Genomic DNA, 21,187 nt, shown 5'->3' on the forward strand with positions numbered 1-21,187 from the left:
TATGAAATAGTAAGAGAATAAAAATAGGAAAGATGGAGATTCAAGAAGTATTTTTACCTAAAAAAAGCATCCACATTTGGCTAGATATTACTTTAAATAAATTATTACATCTAACAACATCAAATTATTTCTTTAAACTAATTTTCAATTCAAAGAATAAAGGGAGATAATGACAATAAAATAAAAGTAAATAATAATTTAAAAGTAGTTTAAATAATATAAGTATTCATCATGATTTTTCATTGTGTTTTTAGTTTAAAAAATTCAGAAACCTACTTGTTTAAAGGTATGTGCTCAATGGTCCACTGGTTGGTATTGTTCCATACAAGTCATTATTTGAGACATCCTTGAAATAAAGGAGACACAATCCATCATAAACCAATCACATGACATGGCACAAAACTTCAACCAGGGATGTATATCACCTAAATGAACTAATACACAACGTGAAATTATACAAAGACTTACACAAGTTTAAGACTTGTAATTCCAGTAAGTTCTCTCGAGATTGATCCATTTAATCGGTTATCATTAAGTCGTCTGCAAAATAGAATAAGAGTTCAAACAAAAGATTATGAAAAGAAAGGGTCACAGGAGAAAACATTCATTCAGATTTTACTTCCATCCATAAACAAAAAGATGATAGCCATTGGTTTCACAATCCTAACATGTCACACCCCGCCCCATCATTTAGTTCCTGCATCTATTGCTTAACTCCAGCGGCTCATCGTGTAGCTCAATCGTTTAGTAAACGATCTTGCTCTCAACGATCTCGCGCATAGTCTATCGTTTAGCTACTGCGCCCATCGTTTAATGCATCTGCCTATCGTTTAACATCATCGCCCAGCGCCTGCATCTATCGCCCAACATCCATTGCTTAGTATTCTGCCTATCGTGTAGTGCGTTTGCTCATCGTTTAGCGCAGCACAGCTATCGTTTAGTGCAACATGACTATCGTCTAACACTATCATCCAACTTCTATGCTTATCGTCTAGCGCTTTCACTGATCGTGCAGTACTTTGCCTATCGTATAACCCGATCATCTAGCGTGTCACTCCTCCTTGTTTAATGCTGCACGCATCTTCACGATCGTCTAGCGCATCGCTTAGCTCTGTGCATTACTATACAATCGCCTACCTCATCGTTTAGCTCCCCGCATTTCTATACGATCATCCAACGTTTGCCTACACGATCGCCTACCTCATCGTTTAGCGTCGCTCACTTACTAGATAATCGTCTACCTCATCGTGTAGCTCTGCTCATTTGTTACACAATCATCTGCCCAGTGCCTTGCGCTCAACATTGCGCTCTCTCTGCTCTAGCCAAAAACTTGATGCGTTATTTTATGTGATGAAATAATGGAATGAAATATAGTGATGGAAATCCGTTGAGCAACAAGTTTTCTCAGCAAAATCCAAGGTTAAACCCTACTGAGTTTCCTTACAAGTCCAGGATCGAACTCAAGGACTAAGGAAAACGGTATGCGGTGATAATTTTCAAGAAGATTTTGCGGTAACCAATAAATCAATAGTTATTTTGGGTTGTTGTTTGCGGTATAAAATAAATATATGTGGCGGAGTTATGACAAGAGTTGATAATACGGAAGATGCGATGAATATACGGGGAACGGGTTGAGAAGGGGTTCAGCTATCATTTCCTAGGATCTGTTCATGTTATGTGATCATGCAACACACATACAATAGCAAATCATCTCTCAACGCAGATGCTACGGCTTCTAGTACTAGAACGCATGCGATATATGCGATGAGTCTATAGGACCTACACATAAGACTCTATTCTTATTTATGCGATGACAACATGACACTCACACAAATAAGGCGACCACATAATATCATAACCTATCTCTAGGGTGCATGTGATGCATGTTGGAAAACAGAGCTTATCTCTAAGTCCCTATCTCTTGCTTATGCAAATCTAATCTCGCTCTCTCAAGTCTAGATTCTAACCTAGTTCTCTCAAGTCTTAGGTTCTTTCTTTAAACTCTCTCTCGAGTAGCTCTAAAGGGATGCTGAGCACAACATGAAACAAGACAATCGCATGCAATGAAGATCCTTGGTCATGTTAGCTTAGTTCTTCTCAACCCATTCGATAAATTTAGCTACTCATGCGTGCTTTTAAGAGAGTGAACAGATGTAGATAAGCAAATTCCATTTTATAGATATAGAGTTGAAATACAAAATAACAATGCAAGATGAGAATAAAGAGCCTGATAGCAATCTCTTGCTTCCCAAGGCTTTTACACTGACTTTTCTACTCTGTTCAAAAGATAGTCTCGCTCTCGCGAGAGTCGGCCCTCTCTCTGCTTTTCCACACCTCTGGGTTCTCTCTCGAGCTGACCAGAGCGATCTGCCAGCGTCTCTTCCCTTCTCTCGCTCCGCCTTCTAAGTAAAAAGGAAAACTATGAATAAGGCTATTCTATCTAAGGAAAAATTCTCTAACTATCCGAACTCCTTTATTGAAGGTTGCCTTCGGTATTTATAGAGCTTTGGGGTGAAAGATGTCTTCTCTCTTATGATTGCACTGATGGGATGGCTTTAATTCTCTATCTAATGCGCCGAATATTTGTCACCGAAAAGCTGAATGTACTTGCTATAGTAAATCGTTAGCGGCTTGTCAACTTAATTCAAACTCGACCGTCATCAACTTTCTGTCCTATCGTGATTAATTATGCTTTTCACCCAGATGCGCCCACCAAGTTACGCTGGCTCTATGTGACAATCCTTCTTGAGCAGATAATTGCGAGCCCAAACTTCGGCCAATACTTGGCAACTCCTCTTACGAATACTTCGGCCAATCATGCATCCAACTTTACAAACGCATGGTTGCCTTTTCACCTTACAACCTTACAGACACATGCGTCCAACATTACTTTCTTCAACATTCTGATCCATAAAATCATATGTCTACTGCAATAAAAATCTCCATTACAATTCACAAAGGAAATATCACAAAAGAACATTATGGTAAGCATTTGTATTTGAGAATATAAACCTTTCATAAACTAGACACAATTTAGACAGATTTTATGTGACATGAATAAAACTAAGAATGATTGATAATGTATGAGAACCTGAAAGTGATGGAATAGCTCGGTGGAGCTGCTTGCGAACCTAAGAGCGAAGATCGGAGCTTGAGCCTGAAAGTGATGGAATGACTCAGCGGAGCTGGAACAGAGCGAATGAAATGAAGCTTAGTAGCAGAACAAACAACGCAAAGATTCGAGGAAAAGGCGGAACAAACAGAGCGGAGGAGTGGTGGAGGAGATGATGGAGGAGATGGCGGAGGAAGAACCACGAAATCAATTGCAGCACGATAAAGCAGAACTGTAAATACAAATAAGTTTATATACAAGAATCATGTCTCGATACTATATATAATTTCGGAATGAAGAAAAATAATTAAGAATAGAACAGGAGAAACAAATCGATTTCACCAGTGCAAGTGCAACCAAGAACGAGGACGAATATATAAAGTAATCATTCTCGATACTATATAGAATTTTGAAAAGAAGAAAAATAATTAAGAATAAAATAGGAGAAAAGATCGATTTCACCTGTGCAACCAACAACAATGAAGAACCATGAAATAAATCACAATAATTGAGGATTGAAAGTGAGAATGAACCATGCCTAGAGGTTTTTTTGTGTGTTCACAAACTCGAGAGATTACCCATAGATGATGGAGAAGACGACAAATTGAAGAATGTGTTCACGAAGCCACAAAAATTACCCTAGAGTTTTTTTTTTTGTTTTCTTTTCTAAATTATTACAAATGCATATTTTTCTCAAAGGCTTCTACTAACCTTTGATAAAAGTAAGTATTTCCAAAGGTATTTTAACGACCTTTGATAAATGTTAACATATATTTTTTTATTAAAATAAATCTCATCTTTAATAATCTTATTAAGAACAAATTTTTCTAAGGTTTTCTGAAATTCTTTGATAAATGATAACATTGGTATATTTCTCAAAGGTGTTTAAAACCCTTCGATAAAAGATAACATATTTTTAAAGGTTCTTAAAGTCATTTGATAAATATATATCTTTTTCAAAGGTATTGAAATAACTTTCGAAAGAAAGTACATATTTATCAAAGATTTTTCCAACATCTTCGATAAATATTTATATTTTTCAAAGATTTTTATTATCGATAAAAAGTACATAATTCTCAAAAGTTTTTTTCCATACCTTTGATAAATGTATATCTTTTTCCAAGGTTTTTCTTAACATTTGATAAAAAGTAGATATTTTTCAGAGGCTTTTCCAATACCTTACGATGAATGTATATCTTTTTAAAATGTTTTTATTAACCTTCAATAAAAAGCATATATTTCTCAAAGGCTTTTCCAATACCTCCAATAAATGTATAGCTTTCTCAAAAGTTTTTATTAACCTTCAATAAAAGGTGCATATTTTTCAAAAGACTTATCAAAACCTCTGATAAATGTATGTCTTTCTCAAAGGTTTTTATTACCCTTCGATAAAAACTATATATTTCTCAAAGGTTTTTTCAAAACCTCCAATAAATATATATCTTTTTCAAAGGTTTTTATTAACCTTCAATAAAAAGTACATATTTCTCAAAGGTTTTTCCAATACCTTCAATAAATGTACATATTTTTCGAATGTTTTTTATTGTCTCAGATAAAAGATTGTCGAAATAGCTCAATTTTCTTGTAGTGATATTATAATACTTGGATCAGATTTACATAAACATCTAAGAGCAAAATAAAAAAACTTTTAAGATTAAAAAGATTTAAATAAATTAGTAATATAAATCATTTTAGCAAATAGTTTCACATGCTATATAACCCATTATAATTGAAAGTGCTAATTTATTCATCTGACAAAACTGTTTAATGTTATTCTTCAACAAGTAGAAGTTAAATTGATACCCAAAAATCTGTGCAGAAATTGGGATATGAAGATATTATAGACATCTGGTAATCAATTGGCACAACATTTGATGGAAGATTGATATTGGCTATTGGCTACTGGGCAATAAGCAATCTTCCAAAGGATAGAATTTGGGGTAAGATTAACTGATAATGTCAACTTTGAACATGATAATTTCCTGTAATACATTCAGGATTCAATGAAATGAATATGTCATGTAAAAGAGAGTTGAAACATCTTATGTTTTCTCTTTTGACCCTTAAATGATCTCAACGGTTAAACCTATCTTAAAATAGTTTCTCATCACACTGAAACAATCCATTGTTTATATATATACAAAATTTGTAAACTGTTTAGTAGCTTGAAATATAGAAAACAATAAAAAAAAAACTCCGTAAATAGAAAATTTTCTTATCTTCTTGTAATTCTTGTTAATCAAAATACCTTTCCATGGATGTAGGCATTCAAGTCGAACCACGTACATCTTTGAGTTCATCTTCTTTTCCTTATTCTCATTTGTGTACTGCATGCTCGATAATCCTTTGTTTTCACCTGCAAAATCTTGCCAAAAGAGTGAAGGTTAGAGAGAGTTGAGAGAGTTTCTGAGTTCGTGAAGAAAGAGAGAGAAATTATCTTTACCAAATTAATTTTCATCTGATCTTCTTTCGTTCCCATCAGAAAATAAAAGTGGTTTTCACCACGTGGTCTACAATCAGTTCAATAGGTGGCTTTCTCTTATCCTCTTATTTCACCTACCTCATGTTTTTCGTGGATTAGACTCCATTAATCTTGGTTCTGGGCTTGAAAATATAAGCACCAGCTTGACAAAAGTGGTTTCAGAGCAAGAAGACTTTCAAGATTTTAATTTTTGGAACTTAAATAATCAAGATCTAGAGAAGCTATGGCAGTAGCAAAGTTTGAAGTGGAGAAATTCGATGGACAGGGTGATTTTTGGCTTGTGGAAAGCCAAAATTAGAGAAATTCTTGGTCAACAGAAGGCTCACAAGGCCCTTCTTGATCCATCAACTCTACCAAACACAGTTACAGCTCAAGAGAAGGAAGATTGGGAGCTGGCAGCCTATGGTACCTTAATTCTAAATCTGAGTGATAATGTTTTGAGGAAAGTTCTTGATCAAGAGACAACCTACATGATTTGGACTAAGCTGGAAGATTTGTATGCAACTAAGGATCTTCCAAATAAGATGTACCTAAGGGAGGGGTTCTTTACTTTCAAAATGGATTCATCAATATCACTTTCTGACAACCTTGATGAATTTAAGAAGATAGTAGCTAAATTTAAGAAACTTGGGGAGAAAATTGGTGATGAAAATGAGGCCTATGTGCTTCTAAACTCTTTACCAGATTCCTACAAAGAAATTAAGAATGATTTGAAGTATGGAAAGGATTCTATATCCACTGATGCAATTATCACATCCTTGTGAACAAGAAAACTGGAATTACAATATGTAAAGAAGGAACAATCTAGTGGTGAAGGGCTGTTTGTAAAGGAAAATTTCAAACCTAATCACTCAAAAGGAGGAAAATAGCAACTCACAAATGAGATTAGCCTAAAAAGAAAATCAAGTGCAAATATTGCAAAAAGAAAGGCCATCTACTCAAGGATTGTTTCATCCTTAAGAGGAAAAATCAGGAAAAAGAGAAAGAGGCCAAAGACAAACAGCCTGAAGCCTCTGTTGTAGAAAGCTCCTTTATTTACTCTGATGAACTAATCTCAACACAAGACAAGACCAATCATATAAACCCCTTTGGGAAACATGATTGGGTCTTGGACTCCAGATGCACCTACCACATGACCCCTATGAGGCCTTGGTTCAACACCTACAAGGAAATTGATAGAGAAATAGTCTACGTGGGCAACAACCAAGATTTTAAAATTGAGGATTGGTTCAATGTCACTAAAACTCAAAGATGAGACTGTGAAACTCTTTAGAAATGTCAGATATGTACCATTTCTTAAGTGAAATCTAATCTCCTTGGAAATGCTAGATGCAGTTTGGTGTGAATACAGATGAAAGGGTGGAACTCTTGAGGTTCTATAAGATTCCAATGTGGTCCTTGTTGGGGAGAAGATTAATGACTTATTTGTGGTCAGAGGAGTTGTGATGATGACATGGGCATATGCTGTTACTCTTAATGAACTGAAAGAAGCTGACATATGGCATAAGAGGTTGTCTCGTATTAGTGCTAAAGGGTTGGAAGTTCTATCTAAATAGGGTATTTTACCTAAGGGAATTTTAGACCCGCTCACTTTTCGTGAACATTGTGTATTGGGAAAAACTATTAGACACAACTTTACTAAGGCACAACATTCAACCAAAGTCATCCTTGTCTATATTCACTCAAACCTTTAGGGACCAGCCCCATAGTGGTTATGGTTTGAACCGTGCGCTAAGTCGTATCGCACCCAAATTAAATTTTGTGACTTACTCACTAAATATAGCAAGGGAAGTACGGAGTCTATCCTACAGAGAGCCGATTTAGATTTCTCAAGTTTGAAGCTTATAGGATGTAACCAGGGGGGTTGCGAAATTGTAAACACAAATTGCATGAAAATTGAAACACACGGAGTGAGATTAAATGAGTAAAAATTATCAATCATCAAAACACTTAGCTTGGATCATTCTAGTTTATTCCATTCCTTTTTCAATTCTATCATAAACTTATTCAAAAGAACATGCGAGAAATTCCAATTAAAACTTAGCCTACACATTTAGAATCCTAACTGATAGTCTGTAAAATCAAGTTAATTCGAAAAAAAAGTGAGAATCCTCAACTACCTAACGATTACAAATTAGGGCCAATCAAAGCAATCAATCGTACAAGCATAGCCAATTTGTCAGATTATCCCATGCAAGACAATTGAATAATAAACTCAATATAAATTTCATATAAATTAGAAAAGTTTTAACAGAGTTACAAGCCAAAGTCTCATGAACGAAATGGAATGGAAATAAACTAAGAAACCCAAACTAAGAATTAACCTTTAGCCATAAATCATCTTCTAAATTGAATTCTCAAGTTTTATGGTGTTCAAAGGGCAGGAATATTCAATATTTTGCTCAGAGGAGAGAGAAAAATCTAGTCAAGTTAGAATGGTGGTCGTCTCCTTTTTAACCCTCGGACTGACAAGTTATTGAAAGCAGTCACCGCAGCGTTGCAATGTCGTGTACATCGTCGTAATGCTGCCCCGTCTCCAGTGCTTTCGCCTCAAGTTCGTAACATTGCAACACTACATATAGCGTTGCAATGTTGGCCTGTTCTTCACAAAATGGGTAGCCACTGCCTTGTAGCATTGCGCAATGCTCGGCTGGGTAGAATCTTCTATTTTCTTGGCCATTTTTCTCCATTTGTGCAATTTAGTTCCTATCTTGGCTATTTTAACGTCTTTTCATCTCGAACGCTTCATTCAACCTCTTTTACACTCGAGTCCTAGAAAATCATCAATTTAAACACATTAAATAGCTTAACAATTCCGAATTAAGTAGAGAAAGGTAACACATTTTCAGTGCTATTAAACACCCCCAATATAGCTCTTGATCGTCCTCGAGCAAGGTAGAAGAAGCAATCACACATAAATTCTCAGTTTGTCAAACCATAATGTTCCCTTCTCAAGCCTCAATAGTCAACTAGAATCATACACACAATCAATTAGACATTCGAAAAGCATTCCATCATTTCAAGGCAAGTTTGAAAACTCGTTAAAAGCTTTGTCATGCATATACAAGCACAAAGTTATTTATTTTGAGCAAGAGCAAGCCCGGAATGGCCTTATGAATCCTCAGTTTGTTTTCCCTTACACTAGCTCGAAGAATCTGAAATTAAGTTTCCTAAGTTAAAAGCGGTAATGACATTAAGTGATCAAAATTTATTCATTCATCGCCTTTTATTATGTGCTTTTCTTTTCTCTCTTTCTCGCTCTTTTTTTTTTTTCCAAATGAAGGGGAAACTTAATCTAGGAAGGTGATTTTCGTTTTGGCTTGCCCACGGGTTACGTGGAAGCCATCCAACTATGGCCCGATTTCCCTTCAAAAGTGCCTAAGCTTACTCATTCCTTTAGGGTACTTTAGCTCAGAAGGAAACCAATGGTGTCATGGCTGCCCCAGGTTAATCATACACTTGAAGAAGAGGAGTAAAGCCCTATCTTTTTCTTTTTCTTTTTCTTTTTTTATAGTGCGAATTGTGATATCAATTAACTACCTCTCAAAGCATGCATTACTAAATTGAACCGTGGAAGGACTAATATCTATCACCAAATCCTTTCAGAGTGACAACAAACTTATGGTCTCATAATTCAATTCTAAACAAGCAAACAAGGTCAAAATAGATATGTAAAGGGCTTGTAGATGTATGAAAAAAAAATTAAGCGAAATTTTAAAAAATGCCATAAAAATCATGAATCCTTTCATCTAACCTATTCTCATGCAAGAACAATACATACGAGTGCATCATAGACTAGTCATAACAAAGAACAAAACAACAAGACAAACCACAATCAAGCAAGCATAGTCCAAACAAGTTCAAACACCCACCCCTAACTTTTAAAGCCCACATTGTCCCCAATGTGATTAAAAATAAAGCACAAGGGATCAGGAAACTTTCCTGAACAACAGAGTGAAGGAAGGATTTAGGAGACTCGAATTAACTCTTCTTCACCAGCAATTCTAGCAATCAATTCAAGAAGGATAGAAAGAATTAGGCTCAATGATAAAAGAAAAATTACAAAATTAAAATCTAATCTATGAAAGCAAGTAAATTTAAAGCGTGGCTACCTCCAAGAAGATAAAATTTTTAGGGTTGGTTGCTTGAGCGTGGCGACTCATTATCAAATGTAAACTGGTGAGTCCAACAATAGGCGATGTCAAAGTAATCTAAAGACTCGCCATCATGGAAGACCTTCAACTTGTGCCTGTTCACTTTCAAAATTTTTCCTGTCTCAAGATTAATAATATCTACTACACCATAAGAGTAAATGTGAAAAACGCCAAATGGCCCAAACAACTTAGATCGGAGTTTTCCAGGCATAAATTTCAAACGGGAGTTATATAAAATAACTTTTTGCCCTACCTAAAACTCCTTAGTGCGATCATCTAGTCATGTAATTCTTTTGCTTTTTGTTTGTAGATAAGAGAATTTTCAAATGATTCTAACCTGAGCTCTTCCAATTCCTAAAGCCGTAGAAGTCTGGCCTCCCCAGCTACCTCAAAATCCCAGTTGCACTTCTTTACTGCTCAATATGCCTTACGCTGAATCTCAACTAGAAAATGGCAAGCTTTTCCATAGACCATCCTATAGGGAGACATCCCAATAAGGGTCTTGAAGGCCGTTCTGTAAGCCCACAAAACACCGTCAAGTTGAAGGCTCCAATCTTTCTTTCCTAGGTTGACCACTTTCTCCAAAATAGCCTTCACCTTCCTATTGGACACCTCCGCTTGCCCATTTGTCTGAGGGTGGTATGGGATGGCAATACGATGTTGTACACCATACTTTTTCAATAAGGAAGCAATGACTCGATTGCAGAAATGTGATCCTTGGTCCCTGATGATTACCTTAGGGAAGCCAAATCTGCATAAAATGTTAGACTTCAAAAACCCTGCAACCACTTTAGCATCATCAGTAATAGTGGCCTTTGCTTCTACCCATTTGGAAACATAGTCCCCTACCAAAAGAATATACTTAAACCCACAAGATGAAGGAAACGGTCCCATAAAATCTATCCCTCATACATTATATATCTCACGGAAAAGAATAGGGACTTGTGGCAACAAACCTCTTGACTTTTGACAACGTTCACAAGTCTTACAAAGAAAATATGCATCCCTAAACAAAGTGTCTCAATATAAACCAGAATCTAAGACTTTTTTAGTGGTTATTTTGGGACCAAAGTGTTCACCACATGCATGCTTATGACAAAATTCTAAAACAGAAAAGAACTCGTCATTAGGGACACACCTCCTAACAACCTAATTAGAACATAACTTCCATAAGTAAGGCTCCTCCCAGACACAATATTTTGACTCACTTTTTATTTTATCTCATCTATGCTTGTTAATTCCTTAAGGTAACTCACCAGTGGTCAAATAATTAAGAGGTTAGTGAAGGAACTCTAAATAGAGAACCAGTGAGCGGAAACAGATCGTTCCAAAGTACATTGAGAAAGAATACAAACATTTACAATCGAGAAGAACAGATTATGCATAACGAGTAAATTACAGCATGCTTCTTAATGAAATACAAGGGATCGAGTATAATACCTTTGAAGAACTCCTTTTTTACGTATTTCCCTTGACAAAACTTCAACATGTCCAAACAGGTACTCGAACACAACGATCAACACAGTAAATAGCATGGACCGTAGAATCCTCGATCACAATCGAGTACAACTCGATCCTCGACCATCGAACGGAACTAAACACCACCACAAAGTCTACCTTGGTATTCTCGGTGTGAGAATGCAGGAGTTGTGAGCTCTGTATGACTTTGGATAGAGGAATGGAGGAAGTGAACGATCGAGTAGATGATTGAGTATGCGATAGAAGAAGAAAGTCTATGGTATAGACTTGATACTCAATCGTGTAGTAAGAAGAAGCCTATTGTATAGACTTGCTACCGATCGTGTAGCAATGAGTAACTATCGTATAGTAAACTCGATACTTGATCGTTTAGGCTGTAATTCTATCGCTTAATAAAACTCTTTTACTCGATAGTTTTTCTTATGTAAGACGATACGAATGAATCATCTCATGATTTGGAAAACTATTTTCCTTTTTATCTCACAGTTATCATAAATCGCAAATAACCTCCCATTCAAGTCAGCTATTAAGAAAAAGAATAATTAATTATCACATAAAGAATATATTATAAATAAATATAATAACTAACTTATCATATTATATTTATAACCTATAGTTTTAATATTACATGACATGCAACATATAAACTATAGTTAGTTTTCTATTTTATGGCATTTAATATAAATCATATTTATATTAATTCCTCCAATCAAATAATGTATCAAATACACCCTATCAATTATATCACATATAATTGAATTATATCATATATAATCAAATTTTCTCTTGTTAATTTGAACACTTCAAACTAACCCAAAATCTAATTCTCAACTTGAACCCATTGAACTTTACCAAGGGGACCTTATGGACCTGTAGGTTGAAGCTCCAACAGTACGTGAATGACCGACTAAACTCAATCACAATACCTACCATCCGTTAACTGTCAAGCACTCCACTAAACACCGATAGTTGCACTCTTCGCACTACGAATATATTTTTGCGTCCATATAACCAATCAACAATGCGATGACCCTTCAAAAGTCGCTTGTAAGTACAGCTGGGCCAATTACCGTTTTCCTTTGTAGCTACATCTAACTCCTGAAGTACCATTGATTTCTCTAATGAACAATAAGTCATAGTCCCACTACGACAGTAAGGCTAATACCTTTAATGTCGGCCAACATCCACCCAATGGCCAGCTTGTATTTTTGCAAGACTTATACTAGTTGTTCCTTTTGCTCAGCAGTTAAGTTCTTAGAAATAATCACGAGTAGTGTTTCGACTTCTCCCAAATAGGCATACTTCAGATGATCAGGAAGCTTCTTCAGCTCCACTTTAGGTGCCTGTGCAATAGAAGGAAGCACCTTTTTAGATGAATCATTATCAGAACAAAAAGGCATACTTACCGGTTCTGTCATGAATAAAGTGAAAAGCTCCTCAAGTGAGATCAAATCGCCTAAATCATCCTCGTCATCATCATAGATGGCCTAAATTTCCTCCTGTTCAAGACAATCAAACACGTCAATCTAGCACAAAGATTGCACATGTCCAATGGTGGGAGATCTCATAGCATAAAAAATATTAAATTTAACTACTTCATCGTCAAACTCAACAAACAAAGTACCTTTATCCACATAAATCTTGGTCTTGGCTGTTTTCATGAAAGGCCGACCAAGCAAGATCGATGCAGATGAAATAGACGTAGGTTATTTTATCTTAATGATATAAAAATCAGCAAGGAAAAGAAGATCATTAACCTGAACAAGGACATTCTCTATGATTCCTAATGGGTGAATAAAAGACCTATCAACTAATTTAATTACAACACCCATCTCAGTTAGGTATTTCAATTTTAGTTCTTGGTTGATTATGACATAACATTTATGGATGCACCAAGATTTAACATAGCTCTCCCAATTTTCTTTTTACCAATCACACAAGGGAGATAAAATATGCTTAGATCCTTTTGTTTTTAAGGAAAATTCTTTTGAAGGATTGCAGACACAAAATGACTTAACAACATCCTCTATTTTTCTTTCATTTTCCTCTTTCTCGTGCATAGTTCCTTAAAGAACTTGGTATATTTCGGGATTTGCTTAATGGCATTAAGGAGAGGGATGTTGATTTCCACCCTTCTAAACATCTCCAACATCTCCTTATCCTTGTCTCCTGCGAGCTTCTTTGGCCTTGCAAGCTTGGAAGGAAAAGGTGCTTTAGGCACATAAGCATTTAATGGGAGAAGAGAGTCAGAAGATACTGATGTTGGAGATGATGCCTTAAATCTCATAGGGTCCTATAGTTTGTAAACCTTATATGAACAAACTTGTAAGTGATTCATAATATATGATTTTTTATTTACTTTGTCTATGAAATATGTGATATTTTAGTTGCATTAACCACAAACCAATAAACCAACATTCAAGGTTATCGTTGTAACTTAAACATGTATGTGGAGACATACAGGTGGATCATGGTTAAATGATAACCAAAATATTATGTAGTATATGGATAAGGCTGGGTACCTTATCCTGGTAACACTACGAGTATGGGCCGCTTTGTAGATGTTATAAATGTTGTAAACTGCCACAAATGATCGGATCCAGATCATTCGTGTATTAGACATGCGAGTAGGGATATTCTATATAAAGAAGTTTGTATAAGACCAGACCATGAAATGTTTAATCTCATTATATAACACCGTTCATAATAGAGACTTTCATTTCACTAGGATGACCATAAGTAACATGACCTTAATCCTGAGTGAGTTGTGAACTCCTGCCTATGAGGACGGTCCGTTGATTTGTATGAGTTAGAGTGGTCAGATTGCCGACTCAACAAGCCTACCATTTTGGGGATTCAAAATCTCACCTTAGGATAAACATGTGCATGCATCATGTCAAAATGTAAGTGTTATATTTTTAGGATGCATGATTAAATTAGCATGCTCATGCATCTTAATATAAGTGTTATATTATTTTAGATGTATGGTACATTAAGCATGTCCATACATCATACTAAGTTATAATTGTTATAATATATGATGATATGATGGATGTGTGCTTAATAATTGTTAGATATAAGTATTATATTTTTCAATTAAAATAAATTTTTCATTGAGCATGACATTACTTAAATAAATATAAATGTTATATTTAATCAATGTCTTTGAATACAATTATAGATTTTTTTTTCATTATTTTATAATTGTTATAAGTATAATGAAATTATAATTAAAATTTATAATATAGAGTTGCATGCAAACATAGGCCCAATTTAATTTTAAATGGTTTAAAATTAATTCATCTAGGTTAATCTTTCAATTCATTTTAATAGGATTAAAATGAATTTCAATAAGAGATTAAATTTATAAAATAATTGCCCATAAGGGACCTTAGGCTAAAGAAAGTTCTATCTAGGATGTGGTATTTAAGCTAATAGAAATGAAACACCTCTACCTGGAAACCGTATTGGAAAGTGAATTGGGAAAATATTTTATAAGCATGCAATAAGTGATTGACTTCATTAAAAAGTTTAACAAATGAAGTCACATATGAAGGAAATTTTTAGAAAATATCCTTTGAGCGGAAGGAAAGATCGTCCCAAATTCCATTTTTATTGAACATAAAGTTTTACAGTAAAACAACAACAAGATATGTATTTGCTAAAAATTACAACATGCTTTAAAACAATTACATAGGGTTTCAGAAACCCTTACCTTTGAAGAACTCTTTCTTCAAGATCTCCCTTGTTCAAGCCACGAACAGAACTCCTTCTCCATGCGGATCTCCTTTCTCAAGAATGGACACCACCACTCGAGAACCCTCTGTATTCTCTTGGGATAAAGGATTCAAGCAAGAGTTGTGGGCTTTGCTTGAATCCTTGGAAGAGGGAAATGAGATGGAGAGAAGGAGAGAGAAGTTTCTACATAGAACTTTTTCTCTTGGAGAGAAATCTTCTCTCAGAGCCAATTAGGAAGTATTATCATCTACAACTAACTTGAATCCCACGTATAATAATTGAGAGAATGGAGGGAGGAAGTTGTAGCTCATTCTCTTTAATTAATTTCAATTAAATTAATAAAATAAAAAAATATATATATGTAATAACTATTTTATTATATATATATATACACTTTATGTTATATCAAATATAACATATAGCCCATAGTTTTATATTGCGTCAAATACAACAGAAACTATAGATTTTATTTTCTCTCAACAATATATGACATTTAATATAAATCACATTGATATTAAATTCACTTATATGAATCTCATCCATATAATTGATATTTGGATCATATCCCAATATTTAGTTCCTCTCAATATAAATCATATTTATATTTAAATTTCATTACATGAATCTCATTCATATAATTAGTATTTGAATTATATTTAAATTCCTCTCATTTATAATATATTAAATACATTATAATTAACTATATCATATACAATTAATTTTCTCAATTAATTTGAGCACTTCAAATTAATCCAAAGATTAAATCCCTGTTGAGCTACAGAGGGGACCTTATGAACCTGTAGATCGAAGCTTCAATGGTACTTGGATAATTAATTAAACTCTTTAGTTAAATTACCTAACATCCGTTAACTGCCGATCAATCCACTAAACATCGATAGCTGCACTTTTTGCACTACAGATAAATTTATATATCCATTGGATATAACCAATCAATAGTGCGATGACCCTTCACAAATTGTTTGTAAGTATAGTTGGGTCAAAATACCGTTTTTCCCCTGTAAGTACATCTAACTCTTTAAGTACCACTGATTCCTCTAATGAACAATAAGTTATAGTCCAACTATGACTAAGTCCCTCTTGGGCTAGAAGAGGGTGTGACCACTATGTTCAAGACCCGTAATCAGCCCTTAAGGGAGCAATTTATCTACTTGCCCCTACATCAAGGAAGAAGTGAATTCCATCTTATGTAGCTGTGTTCCCAGCTTCCCAGACAGACGAATCCCCAAAATGGTAGGCTTGTTGAGTTGGTAATCTAGCCACTCTCACCCATACAAATTAAAGGATCACCTTCATGAGCAGGTTTTCTGTTCATGTTCCTGGTGATGGAACTAGGAGTGTATTGTGTGAGGAAGTGGAAAATAGGGCAAGTGAGAGTATGAATGATGCGTTATCTTTCTAAGTAACGATTTTGGATGATGCGTGCGGAGATGTGTTACACTTCTCCTAATGTGTTCAAGTTTTCCTGAATCGGATCCAAGTATAAATCTAATTCAGGTTTCTGGTAAGTCCAGGGTCGAACTCAGGGATTTAGATCAGAACTAATGCAGGGTTAGTGATGTAGCTAATGTAGAAGGATCCTAAGTAAGTGTTGGATGAGTTTTATTTGCACTAAGTTTACTGCATGCATACAAGAAGATGCAAAAGGTCAAGTGGAAGAAAGGGGTTCATATAAAAGTGGTGTTCAGTGAAAGCGATATGCGTTGATCTAAGTGAGATGTACATGTGCGAGAATGTGATGTGGATGGAAATGAACCTTGCTTGCTTATAATCCAAGTATGTATAGATGCGTTGGGTTTCTGCTTAGCTTTTATTCAACACTTCTCAGTTCTTCTTTGTGTACAACCAACTTATGGAAGAAATGGAGAAAAGTTCTCTCTTGAGCTAGGTCTCTTTCAACCTTGATCAATGGTGGAGATGAATCTTTTCCTTTTGTGTTCTTCTTGCAGCAGCAGCAAAGCTCTAAGTCTTTCTGGTTTTGGAATTATACATAATGAGCTGATTACTCTTCTTCTGGTTGGATTTCATCTATGTATAGGCATTATTCTTCACCAGCTTAATGATGAGGCAACATTAAATTCCATACCCCGGTCAGCTGCCTGACACTCAGACACTTTTTATACGCCACCAGTCAGTTGTCCATGCTTGCAAATAGTGATTTGACAAAAAACAGCTTAAGTCAATGAACCTTTGTTGTGTTGAAATCCCCCCTGACACATGTCCATGCATTAGCCTCGCCTGCGACACTTAGAATCTTCGTTGAAATCCTGCGATAATATGCATTAGTGATGCAGCTTTTAGCAATAAACATTATTTTGTAAAAATTTAGTAGTGTTTGAGTAATTCCATGCGTTTTCTACAAGAATGATGAGATTTTATCATTAAAAATCCTAATTGTTCCAACTTTTGAGAGACAATAACTTGTATTTCTACAAGTTATCAAGTTCACAACTCACTCAAGATTCAGGTCATGCCACCTATGGTCATCTTAGTGAAATGTAAGTCTCTATTATTAATGAAGTTATATAAAGAGACTAATCATTTCATGGTCTGGTCTTATACAAACTCTTTGTATAGGATACTTCATCACATGTCTCCACATGAATGATCAGGATCAGATCATTTGTAGCACTTTACAACACTTGTAACACCTACAAAGTGGGCCGTATTCATAGTGTCACCAGGATAAGGTACCCAGCCTTATCCATCTACTACAAACCGTTTAGGTTATTATTTAAACAAGATCCACTTGTATTTCTACCAGTTATCAGCAAGATGAACAAACAATCTTTCACTGGAAAAGGTTACAAAGCCAAGGAAGCCTTGGAGCTTGTACATTCAGACCTCTGTGGTCCGATGAATGTTAGAGCTCGGGGTGGGTATAAATATTTCATATTTTTCATAGATGATTATTCAAGATTCGGGTATCTCTACCTAATGCAACGTAAGTCTGAAGCCCTTGACAAGTTCAAGGAGTATAATGCTGAAGTTGAAAACTTGTTAGGTAAGAAGATAAAAACACTATGATCTGATGGTGGTGGAGAGTATATGGACCTCCAATTCTAGAACTATATGATAGAAGATGGGATTGCATTCCAACTCTCGGCCCTTGTACACCTAAAAAAATGGTGTACCTGAAAGGAGAAACAGAACCTTGTTGGACATGATTTAGTCTATGATGAGTTTTGCTCATCTTCCAGACTCGTTTTGGGGTTTTACAGTGGAGACTGCATGTTATATTCTGAGTAACATTCCCTCGAAAAGTGTTTCTGAAACACCTTTTAAGTTATGGAGAGGCCGCAAAAGTAGTTTATGCCCCTTCAGGATTTGGAGCTGTTCAACACATGTGCTAGTGACTAACCCAAAGAAATTGGAACCGCATTCAATGGTTTTCCTCTTTGTAGGCTACCCCAAGGAAATGAGAGGTGGATACTTCTATGATCCAAGTGAGAACAAAGTGTTTGTTTCTACAAATGCTATCTTCTTGGAAGAAGACCACATAATGGATCATAAGCCACGAAGTAAGCTCGTTTTGCGTGAGATCTCTAGTGAGACTGAAACTGCTGAGGGTTCAACAAGAGTTGTTGAACAGGTCGACAGATCAACAAGAGTTGTTGAGGTCGAAATGTCTAGTCAACTAGCTCAAGAGTTGAGATTGCCTCGACGTAGTGAGAGGGTTATGAACCCATCGGATCGCTACATGGGTTTGACTGAAGCCCAAAACGTCATTACGAATGATAGGTCGAGGATCCGTTGTCTTTTAAGAAAGCAATGGAGGATATTGACAAAGATGAATGGGTTAAAGTCATGAACCAGGAAATGGAGTTTATTTACTTCAATAACGTCTGGGAGCTTGTTGATCCACCTGATAGGGTAAGATTTATTGGGTGTAAGTGGATCTATAAGTGAAAGAGAGGTGTAGATGAAAAGGTACAAACCTTTAAGGCTAGACTTATGGCAAAGGGTTATACCCAGCTTGAGGGAGTTAATTATGAGGAAACTTTCTCACTTGTTGTCATGCCCAAGTCTATCAGGATTCTCCTGTCCATAGCCACATTCTATGATTATGAAATATGACAAATGGACGTCAAGACTGCCTTTCTTAATGGTAATCTTGAGGAGACCATCTATATGACTCAACCAGAGGGGTTCATAGTTCTAGATCAAGAGCAAAGAGTTTGAAAGATTAATAGGTCCGTTTATGGGCTGAAACAAGCATCTAGAACTTAGAACATCAGATTTAACACTGCAGTCAAGTCGTTTGGCTTTTATCAAAACGTTGATGAGCCTTGTGTATACAAAAAGATTATCAACTGCTTAACAGCTTTCCTAGTACTGTATGTGGATGATATCCTGCTCAATAAGAAATGGCTAGCTGCTCAGTTCCAAATGAAAGATTTGGGTGAGGCACAGTACGTTCTAGGGATCCAGATCATTCGGGATCGTAAGAACAAACGGTTAGCCTTGTCTTAGGCATCATACATTGATCAAATGTTGATCAGGTACAGGATGCAAGATTCCAAGAGGGGTTTGTTATCCTTCAGATATGGAATCGTTTTGTCTAAGGATTAAAGTCCTAAGACACCCAAGAGGTTGAAGAAATAAGACGGATTCCCTTGCTTCAGCTGTAGGAAGCTTAATGTATGCAATGTTGTGTACGAGACCCGACATTTGCTATGCAGTAGAGATTGTCAGTCGGTATCAATCCAATCCAGGATTTTGATCACTGGATAGCGATCAAGACGATTCTCAAGTATCTTTGGAGAACGAGGGACTACATGCTCGTATATGGAGATAAGGATCTGATCCTTACAGGATACACGGATTCTAACTTTCAGACCGATAAAGATTCTCGAAAATCGACATCGGGGTCAGTGTTCACTCTGAATGGAGGGGCTGTAGTGTGGCGAAGCATCAAGAAAGGATGCATCGAGGACTCCACTATGGAAGCCGAATACGTAGCCGCTTGTGCAGTTAAGGAGGCTGTTTGGCTGAGGAAATACCTTTTAGATTTGGAAGTTGTTCCAAATATAGATTTTCCTATGACACTTTATTGTGATAACAATGAGGTTGTGGCAAATTCGAAGGAGCCTCGGAGTCATCGTCGGGGTAAGCACATCGAACGAAAATATCACCTGATTAGGGAGATTGTGCATCACGGCGATGTGATAGTTACAAAAATTGCATCGGAGCACAATGTTGTTGATCTCTTTACAAAGGCCCTCACGGCTAAAGTGTTCGAGGGTCACCTGGAGAGTCTGGGTCTGCGGGACATACGTCATCTTGTCTAGGGAAAGTGGGAGATGATAATGGGGTATGCCCTAGTTTATTGTATATTGTACATGTTTTTATTGTATTGTACATTAGTCTCCCGAGTCATTAGGACAAATGGAAGATTGTTGAGATTGGTGTCCTAATTCTCCCGGAGTCTCGTTGTTTGTAATGATACACATTGTTTGGTGAATAAAATAATTGTTATTTCTTTCTGGCATTTACTCATATCCAATAAATAAAGCTTCTTGGTTATCTTATGTGAACTTAAGCATGTATATGTGATATGGAATCGTTCTGTATGATAAGGCAAGTGGGAGATGATAAGGCAAGTGGATCATGCCTTATGTGATAACCTAAATAGTTCTGTAGTATCAGGATTAAGGTGGGATACCTGATCCTGGTGACACTACGGATACTGCCTGCTTTGTAGAGGTTTGCAAGTGTTGTAAACTATTACAGATAGTAAATCCTGCCCATTCATGTGGAGACGTGCGAGCGAGGGTGTCCTATACATAGAGTTTGTATAAGATCGGACCACGAGATGACTAGACTCTGTATATAACGCTGTTGATACTAGAGACTTACATTTCACCTAAACGACCATAGGTGACACGACCTCAATCCTACTGATTGGTTAAGATGGACACATAATATATCTGTGGTAAGAAGAGTTCAGCTGTCAATCTTTAGTGAAGTGCTTGTTAGTTAACGGATGATGGATCCCGTGATTAAAGAGTTTAGTCAGTTCTTTACGTACCGTTGGAGCTTCGAGCTACAGGTCCATAAGGTTCCCTTGGTAGTTAAATGGATTCAATTGAGGATCAGTTCTTGGTGTTGATTTAAAATGTTCAAATTGACAAGAGGTAATTCGATTATATATGATATGATTGGTATGATGTATGAGATACATCTAGTGGAGGATTAATGTAA

The 21,187-nt window shown here is 36.0% G+C and overlaps 1 protein-coding gene across 12 annotated transcripts; it reads right to left on the reverse strand.

Moving 5' to 3' along the window:
* Window positions 1–178: 178 nt before the first annotated feature.
* LOC150033273 (uncharacterized) lies at window positions 179–6,600 on the reverse strand. 12 transcript variants are annotated; one of them, XR_016523733.1, is made up of 6 exons: window positions 5,556–6,600; window positions 5,361–5,468; window positions 3,262–3,344; window positions 3,092–3,157; window positions 469–540; window positions 179–346 (listed from the first exon to the last, which is right to left on the reverse strand). XR_016523733.1 is itself a non-coding variant. In XM_090305715.1 (5 exons), the coding sequence occupies exons 2-5, from the start codon at window positions 5,443–5,445 to the stop codon at window positions 295–297; spliced, it is 303 nt and encodes a 100-aa protein (XP_090161841.1). In that variant the 5' UTR covers window positions 5,446–5,468; window positions 5,556–6,600; the 3' UTR covers window positions 179–294. The 12 variants fall into 12 exon arrangements, 10 of the variants coding, with proteins under 10 accessions (XP_090161841.1, XP_090161843.1, XP_090161835.1 ...); XR_016523732.1 differs by lacking the exon at window positions 5,556–6,600 and having other exon boundaries at window positions 5,361–5,549; XM_090305715.1 differs by lacking the exon at window positions 3,262–3,344 and having other exon boundaries at window positions 3,092–3,185.
* Between the last annotated feature and the right edge of the window lie 14,587 nt (window positions 6,601–21,187).

This window comes from Benincasa hispida, chromosome 10, assembly GCF_027475165.1.
Source record: "Benincasa hispida cultivar pf3 chromosome 10, pf3_genome.v1.1, whole genome shotgun sequence".
NCBI lineage: Eukaryota > Viridiplantae > Streptophyta > Magnoliopsida > Cucurbitales > Cucurbitaceae > Benincasa > Benincasa hispida.

What these genes read in the sequence shown, in the direction of transcription:
- LOC150033273 (XM_090305709.1), bottom strand. Translation starts at nt 5,445, where the DNA reads ATGCAGTACACAAATGAGAATAAGGAAAAGAAGATGAACTCAAAGATG. An exon ending in AGCTATTCCATCACTTTCAG is followed by an intron (nt 541 to 3,091) that starts GTTCTCATACAT and finishes TCTATTTTGCAG; the next exon opens with ACGACTTAATGATAACCGAT. An exon ending in ATTACAAGTCTTAAACTTGT is followed by an intron (nt 347 to 468) that starts GTAAGTCTTTGT and finishes CTTTATTTCAAG; the next exon opens with GATGTCTCAAATAATGACTT.